We start from the raw sequence: 13,977 nt of genomic DNA, 5'->3' as shown, positions 1-13,977 counted from the left end.
TGAAAGTATGATAACACAGTGAGGTTACACAAAGTCTTCCTTATGACCAGAAGCTACAGAATAGAATTATCCATGCTTTTTACAGCAAATATTTCCCACTCTTTCATAACTGATGGTTGCCATGACTACTACAACCCACCACACAAGCAGATGCCGGAGAAGATCTTGAGAGGCAGAAGGCTGAGCTGGGCGAGCTCTACATTGAGACCAACAATAGTGTGCATGATGGCAAATCCTGGACCAGGAATGATGAAGAGGATGGCACTGATGGTGAACACGGAAGCTGTACAGGCAAAGGCAAACATGCTGAGAATCTGTAACACAGACACGAATACTGGTTTTAAGTCTGCAGATTCATTCACAGGGGTAATAGCATGAGCCTCTTCATGTAGGCAGTTATCTTCTAAATAACCAAGTTGTGACAACTCCACGTCAACTTTGATCAAATTAATTTTTATCTTTCTAACATAAAATCTTGGCTTTAACATGTTTTTTAAATAAATGGATTATATAAGCATGCACACAATGTTACACGAGACACCAGAGGCAGTTGCACTTTGCTGACAATCAACTCTGATAGTGGCACTCAAGCAGATATCCTTAAAGGTTGACTTGCAACAAAATTCACATTACAGTTATTTGGTATCAAAAGATTCACCATATCTTACTCTGCTGTGTTGTAGATGCCAAATATGTGGAAATGTGATTACAAGCTCTTAAAAGCTAAAAAACGAAAAGCCGCCGTAGATTGGAATCTGTTTATTTATCTGATGTATTCATTACAGTTTGGTTATCGTCTTGTCACGTGATGTTCTCACGTGAATTGAAAGGCCAATAAAAAGCTGAATATAAACTTATCGTAGCACTAGTTTATGACAAACACTTCGGGTTTCACCAAAGACCCCGTATCAAATATAGATGCTCGCTACTTTACAGTTTTGTTTCGGCATTATCTAATCATAATCTGATCATGTGACCCAATACTTCGAAAATAATTTTTGCAGCACTTTTCGATTATCACAGGTGACCAACAGGCTCGTCATGATTATCAGACAATGATATGTACTCCTTCGAGCTAAGGTTAAAAAGTTTCACGAACTTTTACGGTAAGTTATAAGATATCAGTGCTAAAAGTGACAGCATTACAATGATGATAAAACAGACGCGTAAGAACAATAGACATAGTTTTATTGAATGCGTGAAGTATATTTGTGAAAATATTTCGACGAATAAGTTTGCATGAAAGTGTAAACAGTAACCATCCTGTAACAACTACATCCAATTTGAGCTATTTTGGAAAGCGAATCCAAACTACAGCGGTCTCGTGTGGCTGCGATTAACATTTCGTTGTTGCGCTTTTAAGAGCTTGTAATCACATTCCCATATACAGTGAAACTCGGCTAACTCGACCTTCACGGGACCGAGAGAAAGTGTTGGATTTATCAGAGCGTTCAAGTTATGAAACCACTGTCAAAAGTGCATGTATTATTGTATTTATCAGTACATATACAAACTATATATAAACCAAAAGCATTGATTGCTTGTTGCAAGTTAAGGGACCTCTCATGTAATGTTTTAACAATTTTTATCAGAAAGTATAAATATTTTCCTTTTATTACTTGAGATTCGTTTGTTTGTTTTAGGTGATGTGACTGCCAGAACGTTTTCAGATTAAAATAGGCAAAACCTGATCGCGGTTGAAACTCTCAGAAAAAACAGACATATTTTTCTCCTTGGAATAAAGTGATATAATAAAGTGATATTCTAAAGCGATAACAACCGTCTCGGTAGCCATTGGGCAAAAAAACTGTTCGAGTTAACAAAATTAAGGTCGAGTTATTTAATGCAATTTATCATTGCGTGGGAACGGACCAAACAAATCCGTTCGAGTTAGCCATGTGTTCGAGATATCCGAGGGCGAGTTATCCGAGTTTCACTGTATTTTGCACCTACAACACAACAGAGTAAGACATGGTGAATCTTATGATACCAAATAACTGTAATGTGAATTTTGTTGCAAGTCAACTTTTAAAAAGAAAAGATGGAGAATATTTTTTTAATTTAGCCTTAGATTTAACTAATAATGCCTCTCTAAAGTCATCACAATATAGCTCAGAATTGCAAAAGAGAGTAACAACCAGTAGAGTTCAAGGTGAGTGAGCCTACCCATAATGCCCTGCAATATAATCGTATAAAGGACAAGTTTACCTTCATTTTAAATTTACTGTGTTGCGGGGTGTCTTTGTGAAAGGTAGGTGGGATGGTCCTGAGGTCATTGAGCCAAGAAAACAGAAATCTACCTGTTGGGTAGACAGCCGTCAAAACTGCAATCGCCTGCAATATCATGAAGTAGAGATGAATCTCCACATGATGTTGTTCATGGTCATAAATCTTTTACATCTTCATGTAAAACATTCTATAAAATAGGTCCTAGCAAAGATATATCCTACTTACTGTAAATTCTAGCGTATAAGTCAAAAATATGACACCAGCTTTCAAGTTCAAAAATCCATCCGTGACTTATATGGCGGTCATGTTTTTCATGACATGAATTCTAGTAAAACTCAACTTCGAAAAACCGTCGCAAATGAAAATCGCATGATACATGGGATTTATTTATGAAATAGAGAATACTAGTAATCCTGATCAACATGAGATGAATCAAATGCAAAGTCCCATTTTTCACAATTCAAAATGTCATCGCTAGGATTGTCTTGTTGAATAACATGGTTTTTTCGTATTTAATGCTTTTTTCCGTAGTATCTGCCTACAAGCCCACATTTTGGTAATCCGTTTGACACATCCACTGTCATCCACCCATCCTTTTTTTGTACATGAATCACGATTCCTGAGAAAAATCTGTCTTACGGCGTGGCTTTTCTGTTAAAAACGTAGATATCATTACCGGTGCCAGTTTCTTTCTACTGGCAAAGCAGGCAAATACGATGATGAAGTATTGTTTTTCGTGCTTTGTGTTTTTCACTAAAACTGTTGTCTCTCATGCTTTTGTTAACTGTTGTACGCATTGCTGACAGCACAAAAACAAGGGCGCTTTTGCTGGTGGCATTTTGAAAGCCATTTCCTCAGCTACACATCGTCTATCTCTGATGCCGACTGAACCATACCGGTCAAACGATTTGAACCAGAAAAGGGGGTTGACTTATACAGCAGGTACACGTCAAAACCAAGATTTTAAACCCAAATTTAGACCTTAACTTATACGCCGGAATTTACGGTATTTGAATATGAAAGTTGGCAAAGTGAATGCCATCACATGTACCATTACACAAGTTAATGTTATCACATGGACTATTGGACAAGTGAATGCCATCACATGTACTATTGGATAAGTGAATGCCATCACATGTACCATTGAACAAGTGAATGCCATCACACGTACCATTGGACAAGTGAATGCCATCACATGTACCATTGGACAAGTGAATGCCATCACATGTACTATTGGAAAGTGAATGCCATCATATGTACCATTGGACAAGTGAATGTCATCACATGGACTATTGGACAAGTGAATGCCATCACATGTACTATTGGACAAGTGAATGCTATCACATGTACCATCGGACAAGTGAATGCCATCACATGTATCATCGGACAAGTGTCCCTCTAAAAACTGATCTAACCTTAGCTGCTGCCTCCTTGCCAACCTTTACTGAGAGATTCCTAGAAACAACCAGGTTGAGAAGGGGCCTACTAATATCCTGCACCAGTCTAACACAAGCCAGAGGCATCCAGAAGCGCAGCGCCTTGGATACAGTTAGTGGCTTCTATAAGCAGAACAGATGGGACCCTCAGTAAAGCAATACTCATAGAGTTAACATCACAGACATAGCAACTCATAGTTCCTCATATAGCAGTTTACACTAGGTTCGTAGCTGGCAAGTGTATTAAGCTGGAATTGATTAACTGATTTGGAGATGACTTGTTGCTGTTTTATTCAGTCAACACTGAAACCATGAAATCTACAATTGATTAACAGATCGACAAATTCTTCCATAGCAATACTAAAAATAACGATGTTATATACAATAGAAAATTATTGACACAAACCTTTTGCCGTCTTTAAAAACACACACAGCTATATAAAAAAGTCCAACGAAACAAATTAACAATAAATGCCAAAGTGTTCTGAACAGAAAAATGGTCTATTAAGTCATCGGTTGCGTGTTACTCATTGAAATTCAAATTTCATAATGCCAAGCTAGGATGGAGTATAATTGCAGGAAGTAAAAACGTGCCAAGACACGTCGAAACAAAACACATCGAAACAAAACACGTCGAAACAACCCTTGTGGCACCTTAGACCCGGATACAGCGATGTTTTACTTAACAAAAGACAATAAAATTGGTGAGTTAGTAGTAGACAGGAAATGTTAGTAGGGTTCTCTTACACTCCCACCAAATATAAATTCTAATAGATTTTATATTTCCGCTGCACCATGTTAGTAATTGGACTCTACAGATGTCCTTTTTTTGCAAAATAATAGTAGTAATACCAAGGTCATATTCTAATAAAAAACAATAGGTTTGAAGGTTGCGTTAGTAATACAAAATATTTAAAGTTCTACGCTAAAAACAACAAAAAACCAAAAAAACTAAACTCAAAAGTTGAATTAGCACCACAAACGGAGATTGCTATTAAACAATTTAATATGGGTAATGTAAGTGGGAATTATATATGCTCTAAGAGTTTTACTAGTTTTTGTATGGGACGTTGAAGATAAGTTGGTTCTGCCATCTTTCGCCCCTTCTTGTCTAAGTTACAATTTCCCAGACTCACAGTCACTTTACGCACTAAACCGTCTTTACCTGGGAACACATCTTCAACTCGCCCTATTTGCCACATGTTCCTTGGCTCATTGGATTCGACTATAAGTACGACATCTCCGACTTTCAAATTGTCTTCAACTTTCGTCTAGGTTTGACGACACGTGATGTTGTCTAGATATTCTAGCTTCTATTTTCTCCAAAATTCTTGAGCTACCCACTGCACCCTTTTCCATCTAGCATGGCAGTATATTGCCTCATCAAAATCTCTAGGTGGTGGCGCAGTGGGTTCCTTTCTTCCTGTTAGAATCATGTTTGATGTGATTGGTGTTTCTTCATGGTTAGAGATGTTGATTGCTCCTAAGGGCCTGTTGTTGACAATAGCAGCAACTTCATAGAATGCTGTTCTTAGAGAAGTACTGTCGAGTCTAGAGCTTTGCTTTAATATGTCATTGAGCACTGCTCTGATGGTACGGATCTGCCTCTCCCAAATGCCTCCCTGGTGGCTTGCAATCGAGGAATTGAATACAAACTCTATGCCTCTATCGCTTAGGCCTCTTTTTGCTTCCTCATCCAACAAATTCTTGGCGCCGACAAAGTTTGTTCCATTGTCAGAATAGAGCTTTATCACAGAACCCCATATGGTGATGAAACAACGTAGTCCATTGAGAAAGGCGTCGACAGTTAAATTGTCCAAAATTTCAATGTGGAGAGCCCTGCTATACAAACATGTGAAAACTAATCCATACTTTTTCATTTCCTTCCTTCCCTCTTTCATCGCGTATGGGCCGAAGCAGTCCATTCCTGTTTGTGTGAACGGTGGGGCACAGCTAGTTCGGTCTTGAGGTAACTCTCCCATTTGCTGTCTCATAAGCTTTTTTTTCATTTACTTGCATGGCATGCATTGAGCTAACTGTTTTTTAACTGTTCTTATACCCGATATGAGCCAGAGGCCAATTTGACGCATGAATGTTAGTTTGTAGGAAGGTCCCATGTGGTGTGAAATTTCATGGTAGTAATTAATAAATAGCTTACTTGAGTGAGAGTTTTTTGGTAATATTATTGGATGTTTTTCTAACTCGGTAAAAGATAAAGAATTTCTTGCTCTCCCACCAATCTTTATTAAGCCATGTTGATCCAGGTAGGGGCTTAGTTGAAGCAATGAACTTGTTTTCATCACTTGGTTACCTTTGCTCAAAACTCTGATTTTCTCTTGAAAATATTTTGTCTGTGTAATTTTCAATACTAATCTTTTCGCCGCTTCGATATCCTCAATTGATGGTCGCGTCAGAGGAATCTTTAAGGACTTGTTCCTGGCTATCTGGAGTAAGCAAAGGCTCTTAGCAGTCCCTTGAGCGTGCTATACTTCTTCAACTTTTTGTACATGTCCATGAGTGTTGAAATCTCAAGCGCTCTGACAACTTGAACTCTCTTAACTTCTGGATCTTCCGCTGACACTTCTTTTCGTGTTGACATATCCAACTGTAATCTATGTTGCAGTTCTGGCTGCGATTGTAAAAACTTCGGACCCGTAAACCACACGGTGCGTTTTAATTTTTCAGCATCCATCCCTCGAGAAGCTATGTCGGAAGGAATTTCTGCCCCGGGTACGTGATGCCATTGCTCAGGGTAAGATGCTTGTCTAATCTCATGAACTCTGTTAGCAACAAACGTGTGAAATTTCCTCCTATCATTGTAGATATAGCCAAGCACGAAAGTTGATTCACACCAAAAATGACTTGCTTATATCCATGTGCAGTTGTCTTTGAAGCGTATTGTTGGGTAGCTAAAAAAGAACCTTGTAGCTCTAGTCTCGGAATGGTGGTTACCCCTTTGCTGGGTACGACTTTTGCCTTAGCCAACACAAGATTGGTGCAAACATTTCCTAGGTTGTCAATGGATCGCAAATACGAGCAGGCACCAATGCCTGCAGCGAGGCATCTGAAAATGTGTGCAACTCATACACGCATTGCGTTTGCAACCCATCTGGGCACCTAGGTATTTCTAGTTGGAGTTGTGACAATTGAGTAGCCCATCTGTTCCACAACGGATTCATTTCCTCATTGAGGGGTTCATCCCAATCAAAACTAGTCTTATTGACCTTCTGCAGTATATTTCTTCCCTGGTGTGTGAATGGTGCTAAGAGACCAATGGGGTCAAAAAGCTGACCGACTACAGACAGTATGCCACGCCTTGTGACAGGCCTGGCTTTAAGATTACTTCCACTAAATCTGAACAAATCTTTATTAAGGTCCGACTCCAATCCTAGGGTATGTTGAGGGGACACATAATCTGCAAACAAATCGATTGCTCTCTCCGACTCAGGAATCGATGATAAAACTGAAGAATCATTGCTAATGAACTTGTGAAGTCTTAAATTTCCTGTTGCGCAAAGAGCCCTAGCGTCCTCAATCAGTTGCTGGGCTTCTTCCATTGTGTTCACTCTTGTGATACCGTCATCAACATAGAAATCTCTCCATATAAATTCTGCAGCTTTTGGGTATTCCCCAGCATGGTCGTCTGCCAAAGTTCTCAGGCCATAGGTAGCAACAGCCGGTGAGGATGTGGCTCCAAACAAGTGCTTTGTCATCCGATACTCTTTGACTTCTCACTCTGTTGTTTTCCATAAAAAGCGCAAATAATCTTGGTCAGACGGAGTAACATGAAAATTGAGGAACATTTTTTCGATGTCGCAAGCAATTGCGATTTTTACTTTTCTAAACCTAAACAAAATCCCAAGCATACTGTTGGTCAAATCGGGGCCTTGAACCAGATGCTGATTTACAGACGTTCCCGAATATGTAGCTGTGCAATCGAATACCACGCGGAGTTTGCCTTTCTTTTGGTGCTTTACTGCAAAGTGTGGTATATACCACACACAACCTTTTTGAGGAACAATATTGGTAGCCTCTTCAGCATGGCCCCCGGAAAACCTGCATGAATTGTACATACTGTAGTTTAAACTCTTGAGTCACTCTTAAATCATGAAGTGAGGCGTTGTTCAGCTTGGCGTTTGTTGTCTGGTAAGTGTGGTCGCTGCCTAAATGGCAAAGCCAACTGATAAGACCCTGATGGTAGCACTTCTATTGTTTGTTCCATGATATTGAGAAACTTTGTCTTTTTGAGATAAAAGGACATGATCGTCGAGTTTGATGCATGTACGGTGTGTAATGAGTCTTCTATTTCCCTGGCGTCTGTTGTCTGCTCCAAAGACGGTCCACCCCAACATTGATTTCCTGGCATACGGCAAGCCTTTGGCTTGAACTAATGCTTCCAAAGGGGCAAAAGCTTCGGGACAATTAGCTCCTATTAGCAATTTAATGGGGATGTCTATCAAAGGTGGCAATTTGCTTGCAAACTCTTTGAGATGAGATAGTTTTGCCACATTATTGCTTCAAGAAATGTGGTCGCGATTGCATGCAATATCTTTCCAACCATAAGCATCCAAGTAAAGTCTGCTTGTTCGTATCCTTGTATTCTAATATCTCGATATAAAGTGACCCATTTTGTTGATTCTCCTGTAAGAGTTTCTACTGTGACTAGTTCTCTTGTGTAGTCCGGTTGAAGATATGTCGCCAAATCTGTATGACGTAGGAGTAGTCTGAACCTGAATCAAGGAGTGCGTATACAAGTAGTGTTTTTGCAGGGGATTTGTCAGTGGTTATATGCACTGGCAAAATCATGCTGAGGGAGTTACCTGTTGTATCAGTTTTCTTTGACGATATTCGTTTGAGTTCTGCACTTGGTTCTTTTCTCGGCTGAATATTTGTGCTGGGCATTGATGTGGTTGAGCTTCTTTCACTTGGTGGCTTTGGAATCGTATCTTGTTCTTGGTTTCTCCAATGTTTAGATGTTGTCGAAAAGTCGATGTGTAGGACTGTTGGGTGTCTTTTCCCACATCCTGTTTTGGAGCAGATAGCTCTGTTTGGGCACTGTCTTGATATGTGTCCTCTTTTAGTACAGCCAAAGCAGAGACCATTCTCCTGAAAAAATAAATTCTTCGGTTCTCTTGGCAACTTAGCAAGTGCCCAATATTCGTTAGTCGGATGGGTTTTCTTACAGTAAAAACATTCACTAATGTGAGAGGTTCCTGTTGAATGGCTTCGTAACTTCATTGGATTGGCTGGAACATAGCTTCTTTCCTTTTTTTGAAATCTGGCTTATGTTGGTAGTTTTGACTTGCTTCCTGTCCACTGATCTTTCGTTCTTCTTCCATATCCTCAGCTCGCTCTTTGACGAATTCGCCAAATTCATTAAAAGTAGGGTAACTGCTATATTCTTTTATACACACTTTCACCTTTTTGGCCCAGGCGCTCAACTTCCATTCTGGTAATTTCCTAGCAAGGATCTCATTTTGGTTTCTGTCGTTCAATATGCGCAACTCATCACAACCTCACATCGCAGATTTGATGTTAGAAGATTTGCGTATTTTCTCAGAGTCAGCATACCTTGGGCCAATCTTTTGAAACTCCTCAAGCTTTTCTCTTAATCCGAGAGCAGCATCATACTGTTTACCAAATCTTTTTCTCAAATCTTTCCTTGCGTCTTCATAAGCATCCATTGTGTTGGTAAGAAAATACCTACTGACTGCGTCAAATGCTTTGCCAGAAATAAACCTCTTGAGGTGTCGTAGCGATTGCAGTCCTGTTAAGCCTTACGATTCAATGTAGGCATCAAAGTCTATTTCCCATTCCTTAAACATAGTAGGATCACCCTTAAAAACACTGGGTTCGAGGGTTGAGCGCTTTGTGGACTTCATCGTCGTGAGCTTTGGTGAGGGCTTGTATTTCACCTGAACCGGAGTTGTTAATTTTTGGCTCTGCGTCTGAAGTTGCAGACCTTGTCTCGGATTTTGGAAACCGATTTTCCTTGTTGCTTGTAGACGAGCTCTGAGAGTCCCTTGCCTTTTTTCTAGCCATTAGCTGCTGAAACTTTGCAGCTGCCTTTTCCAGCTCTCATTCTATATCACTGTCATATTCTGCTGCGTTGACCCTGCTTACTTCTTCTATTATCTCTTCTAACGTTCTCTTGCTATCATCAACAATTGACCCATAATATTCAAACATGTCGTGTGGTGTGGCTAATCTTTTCTTATCATCAGTCAACACAATTCGACCTACTTCTCCTGTATTTCCTCAAACATTTTCTCGATAGCAGAAGAAAAATCTTGCATTTCTTCTTCAGTATGCGTATTCGTCAGAAAATCCTCTATTTTCTCTAATTCAGCATTTATCCACTTTGGAATATCCTTGAGTAATGTAGACTTTTTGACCCAATCTGATGTTCTAAATGTAGGTGAGCTATTCATTCTGTGGCCACTACCTGTTTGTGACGTGTGCTCTTTTGAATTGACATCTTGTTCTGACTTCATTATGTTGTTCAAAAGAGCAATAATGATAATACCCTGAGTTCGTTTATAATTACAGAAAATCAAAACGGGTAAAAAAGCTGAAATGGATTGCTTTACAAATAGCAGTCAAGTTTATATCAATACAAAAATTAAATCTTATACTTTTACACAAAAAAGCTTTAATACAATTGAAGCTGCAAAATATGTGATCTACAAGAAATTTCAATACGTCTAGTTTAGGTATGTGAAGTCAACAAAATAATACTAGTTGCAGACTGGGCTGAAAGCGCCAATATAGATTATAACGTACGAGCGAGGACCGGCCAAAAATAACAGACACCTCGGAGAAGACACCAACCGCGGCGGCCAAACCGTGAGCTGATCGATTACCAACCAAAATTAGCCACCGTCCAAGCAGGGCAGTTTACAAAAAATTCAAAATATTGCAAAATTGCCCAAAGAAAAATTTATATGACAGTTTCAAAACAGAGTAACAGTTTTTAAATCTTCAACGATCTGAAATTATTCACTAGTTCTCTAATAAAGCTATCCAAATGTTTAAAGCTTTCGAGTATTCTAATATTTCCGTATCTCAATAGACTGAATAGAGTAATAGTAATAGAGTAATAGTCGTTCTTAATCGCCCAATATATAGTTCTATTTAACTTGTTCGTCGTTTCGGTAATTACTGAACGTATATTCGTCGACTCAATGATGTTGCGATGTTGTGTGGTATATCAATATTGTAGGTCTGTACGGCGACTCAAGGATCCTGTGTCAATCAATGTCCTTTAAATAGTTCAATATAGCCAGTACGTCGGCTCAATAGTTGTGGCACTTGTGTACACACGTTCGGTAAATACGAGACACCTTAAAGTCCGCCCAGCAGTTCTTTGATGTTCGTTGGTTATTTTTTCTTCCAGAAAATATTTCACTATAGCGGTTTACGCTAGGTTCGTAGCAGGCAAGTGTATTAAGCTGGAATTGATCCACTGATTTGGAGATGACTTGTTGCTGTTTTATTCAGTCAACACCGAAACCGTGAAATCTAAAATTGATTACCAGATTTACAAGTTCTTCCATAGCAATACAAAAAATAACAATGTTAGATAAAATGGAAAATTATTGACACAAACCTTTTGCCGTATTTAAAAACACTCACACAGCTATATCAAAAAGTCCAGCGAAACAAATTAACAATAAATGCCAAAGTGTTCTGAACAGAAAAATTGTCTGTTAACTCATCAGTTGCGTGTTACTCGTTGAAATTCAAATTTCATAATGCCAAGCTTGGATGGAGGATAATTGTAGGAAGTGAAAACGTGTCGAGACACGTCGAAACAAAACACGTCAAAACAACCCTTGTGGCGCCTTAGACCCGGATACAGCAATGTTTTACTTAACAAAAGACAATAAAATTGGTGAGTTAATAGTAGACAGGAAATGTTAGTAGGGTTCTCTTACACGTCATATCAACTCATAATCCCTCATATCAACTCATAGTCCCTCATAGTCTCTCATATCAACTCATAGTCCCTCATATCAACTCATAGTCCCTCATAACAACTCATAGTCTTTCATACCCACTCATAGTCTCTCATATCAACTCATAGTCCCTCATAACAACTCATAGTCTCTCATACCCACTCATAGTCCCTCATATCAACTCACAGTCTCTCATATCAACTCATAGTCTCTCATATCAACTCATAGTCTCTCATATCAACTCATATTCCCTCATATCAACTCATAGTCCCTCATATCAACTCATAGTCTCTCATACCCACTCATAGTCTCTCATATCAACTCATAGTCCCTCATAACAACTCATAGTCTCTCATACCCACTCATAGTCTCTCATACCCACTCATAGTCTCGCATATCAACTCAAAAGACTTACTTTAACTCATAATTTCTCATACCGTCTCATAGTCTCCCATAGTAAAACAGAGACTTAAAAAATAAGTCATAGTGTGATTAAGTCGTGAAGTTGAATCTCAAGTCAGAAATACAAATTATTTACTTATAAGACCCATAGACTAACACAAATGCACCATAATAGAATCAACAGGGATATACAAAACCAGTGAACAAGGTGCCTTTCAAGCTCACCTCAGTCCCATGTGTTTCCGGCAGCTTGCGTCTGACGAGTACGTAGCAAAAGCCTGCATCCAATATCAACCTTGCCACATAGCCAGCATATACAGAGTATATAGGCACAAACATCGGCTCTATAGTTTTAGATGTGAATAGGAGAAGTAAGACAAACAGCACCTGTAGATGTTTGTCATATCAAATAAAATACCTTGAGAACGAATAACACCTGACGAAATACCTGACTAGAACATTTGACATCTTGACTGTTGCTAACAGCACACCAGCTCGATTTTCATAAAAAATGTCATACAAAGTAGCCTACTGAAGTCTTGAATAAATATCACATTGTCTAAACTGCGTCCTAAAGGGGCAAAAACTAAACTGTACACTCGTGTACTAGCATGGTGTTTACCAAACAGACACATAAGGCTGTTAGATCATGCCAAAAGTATAACAATGTAACAACAAATTCCAGAGCAACCACAAAAGTACACTAAAATGTAAAATCACTGACTTTAGGAGAATGGTAGTAAATCTAGCCAAATAACAATTAGTATAAAATGTAGCATTCATTCCAAAACAATTGACTAAGATAGGACAACTCCTAACATTACTTCCTCTAACCTCACCCTTTCTGTATCATTCTATAAATGGCTACCATACAGTCTACAACCAGATTGGTATATGAGTCAAACACTAGCAGTCTGCAATGTACCTGCATGCCAAAATCAGTGAACCTGGCAATCCCAGCGTAGGCAGTCAGCTTGAAATGTATGAGTCCACCTTCATAGTAGTTAGCCTGTAATCACCGATCAATAGATGTATTTAAAAAGAATTCATATAGAGTTACGCAATCGTTGAAAGAATTCTGAGCCATACTTATGACTTAATTCGCGCAATATACATACTAGAGCTTCAATGAGAGGAACAGGGCCAAGTAGGGTCATGAGGCGATTGGTCAAATCTGACACCTCCTGATTATGTCCGTGTATGTCTCTTATTAGCCAGGTGCCAGCAGGTGTCAGGCCTATATAGAAAGAGAGCTAAAATATTCATAGGAATATGTGTATTGTACAGATTGCCCTGATAGTCTACAGCCAGCGAACCACATTCAACTGGTACTGTCGGCAGATACGGTAACTGTTTATTATAGTAGATAACTGTCTTTACTAGCAAATGGCTATTTATACCAGCAGATAGCTATTTATACCAGCAGATAACTGTTTATACCAGCAGATAGCTGTTTATACAAGGAGATAGCTGTTTATACTAGGAGATAGCTGTTTATACTAGGAAATAGCTGTTTATACTAGCAGATAGCTATTTATACCAGCAGATAACTATTCATACTAGCAAATAGCTGTTTATACCAGCAGATAGCTGTTTATACCAGCAGATAACTGTTTATACTAGCAGATAACTGTTTATACTAGCAGATAGCCATTCATACTAGTAAACAGCTGTTGATGCTAACAGATAACTGTTGATACTAACAGACAACTGCTGATAATTTCTGATAACTGTTGATACTAACGGATAACTGTTGATACTAACAGATAACTGTTGATACTGACAGATAACTGTTTATACAAGCGGATGGTTATTTATATTTACAGATTAGACTATCTGATAAAAAGAGCTAATCGTACATTACGTAATTATAGGTGTTCCTAAAAGTAGCAAGTGATACTTTATCAGAGGTACAGGGTACAAAGTCAATCCTTAACAAGTGAGTATTCCTC

At 38.8% G+C, this 13,977-nt stretch overlaps 2 protein-coding genes across 9 annotated transcripts in view; both read right to left on the bottom strand.

Annotated features, from left to right (window-relative positions):
* Window positions 1-13,977, bottom strand: part of LOC137405556 (progressive ankylosis protein homolog B-like) — a 165,725-nt gene that overhangs the window by 6,976 nt on the left and 144,772 nt on the right. The window lies entirely within an intron of this gene.
* The window catches only part of LOC137405554 (progressive ankylosis protein homolog), a 45,878-nt gene that overhangs the window by 1,521 nt on the left and 30,380 nt on the right, over window positions 1-13,977 (bottom strand). For 3 of the 5 annotated variants that reach the window (XM_068091834.1, XM_068091833.1, XM_068091835.1), the window contains 6 exons: window positions 13,144-13,262; window positions 12,951-13,034; window positions 12,251-12,412; window positions 3,645-3,788; window positions 2,209-2,334; window positions 140-314 (listed from right to left, as the gene is read on the bottom strand). In XM_068091834.1, coding sequence (XP_067947935.1) covers window positions 140-314; window positions 2,209-2,334; window positions 3,645-3,788; window positions 12,251-12,412; window positions 12,951-13,034; window positions 13,144-13,262 — 810 coding nt within the window. The remainder of the gene's footprint in view (window positions 1-139; window positions 315-2,208; window positions 2,335-3,644; window positions 3,789-12,250; window positions 12,413-12,950; window positions 13,035-13,143; window positions 13,263-13,977) is intronic. The other 2 variants (XM_068091838.1, XM_068091836.1) reach the window with 2 other exon arrangements.

The sequence above is a fragment of the Watersipora subatra genome, chromosome 10 (genome assembly GCF_963576615.1).
Source record: "Watersipora subatra chromosome 10, tzWatSuba1.1, whole genome shotgun sequence".
NCBI lineage: Eukaryota > Metazoa > Bryozoa > Gymnolaemata > Cheilostomatida > Watersiporidae > Watersipora > Watersipora subatra.
Note: the sequence above shows the minus strand (reverse complement) of the source record. Positions and strands in the feature narration are given on the sequence as shown.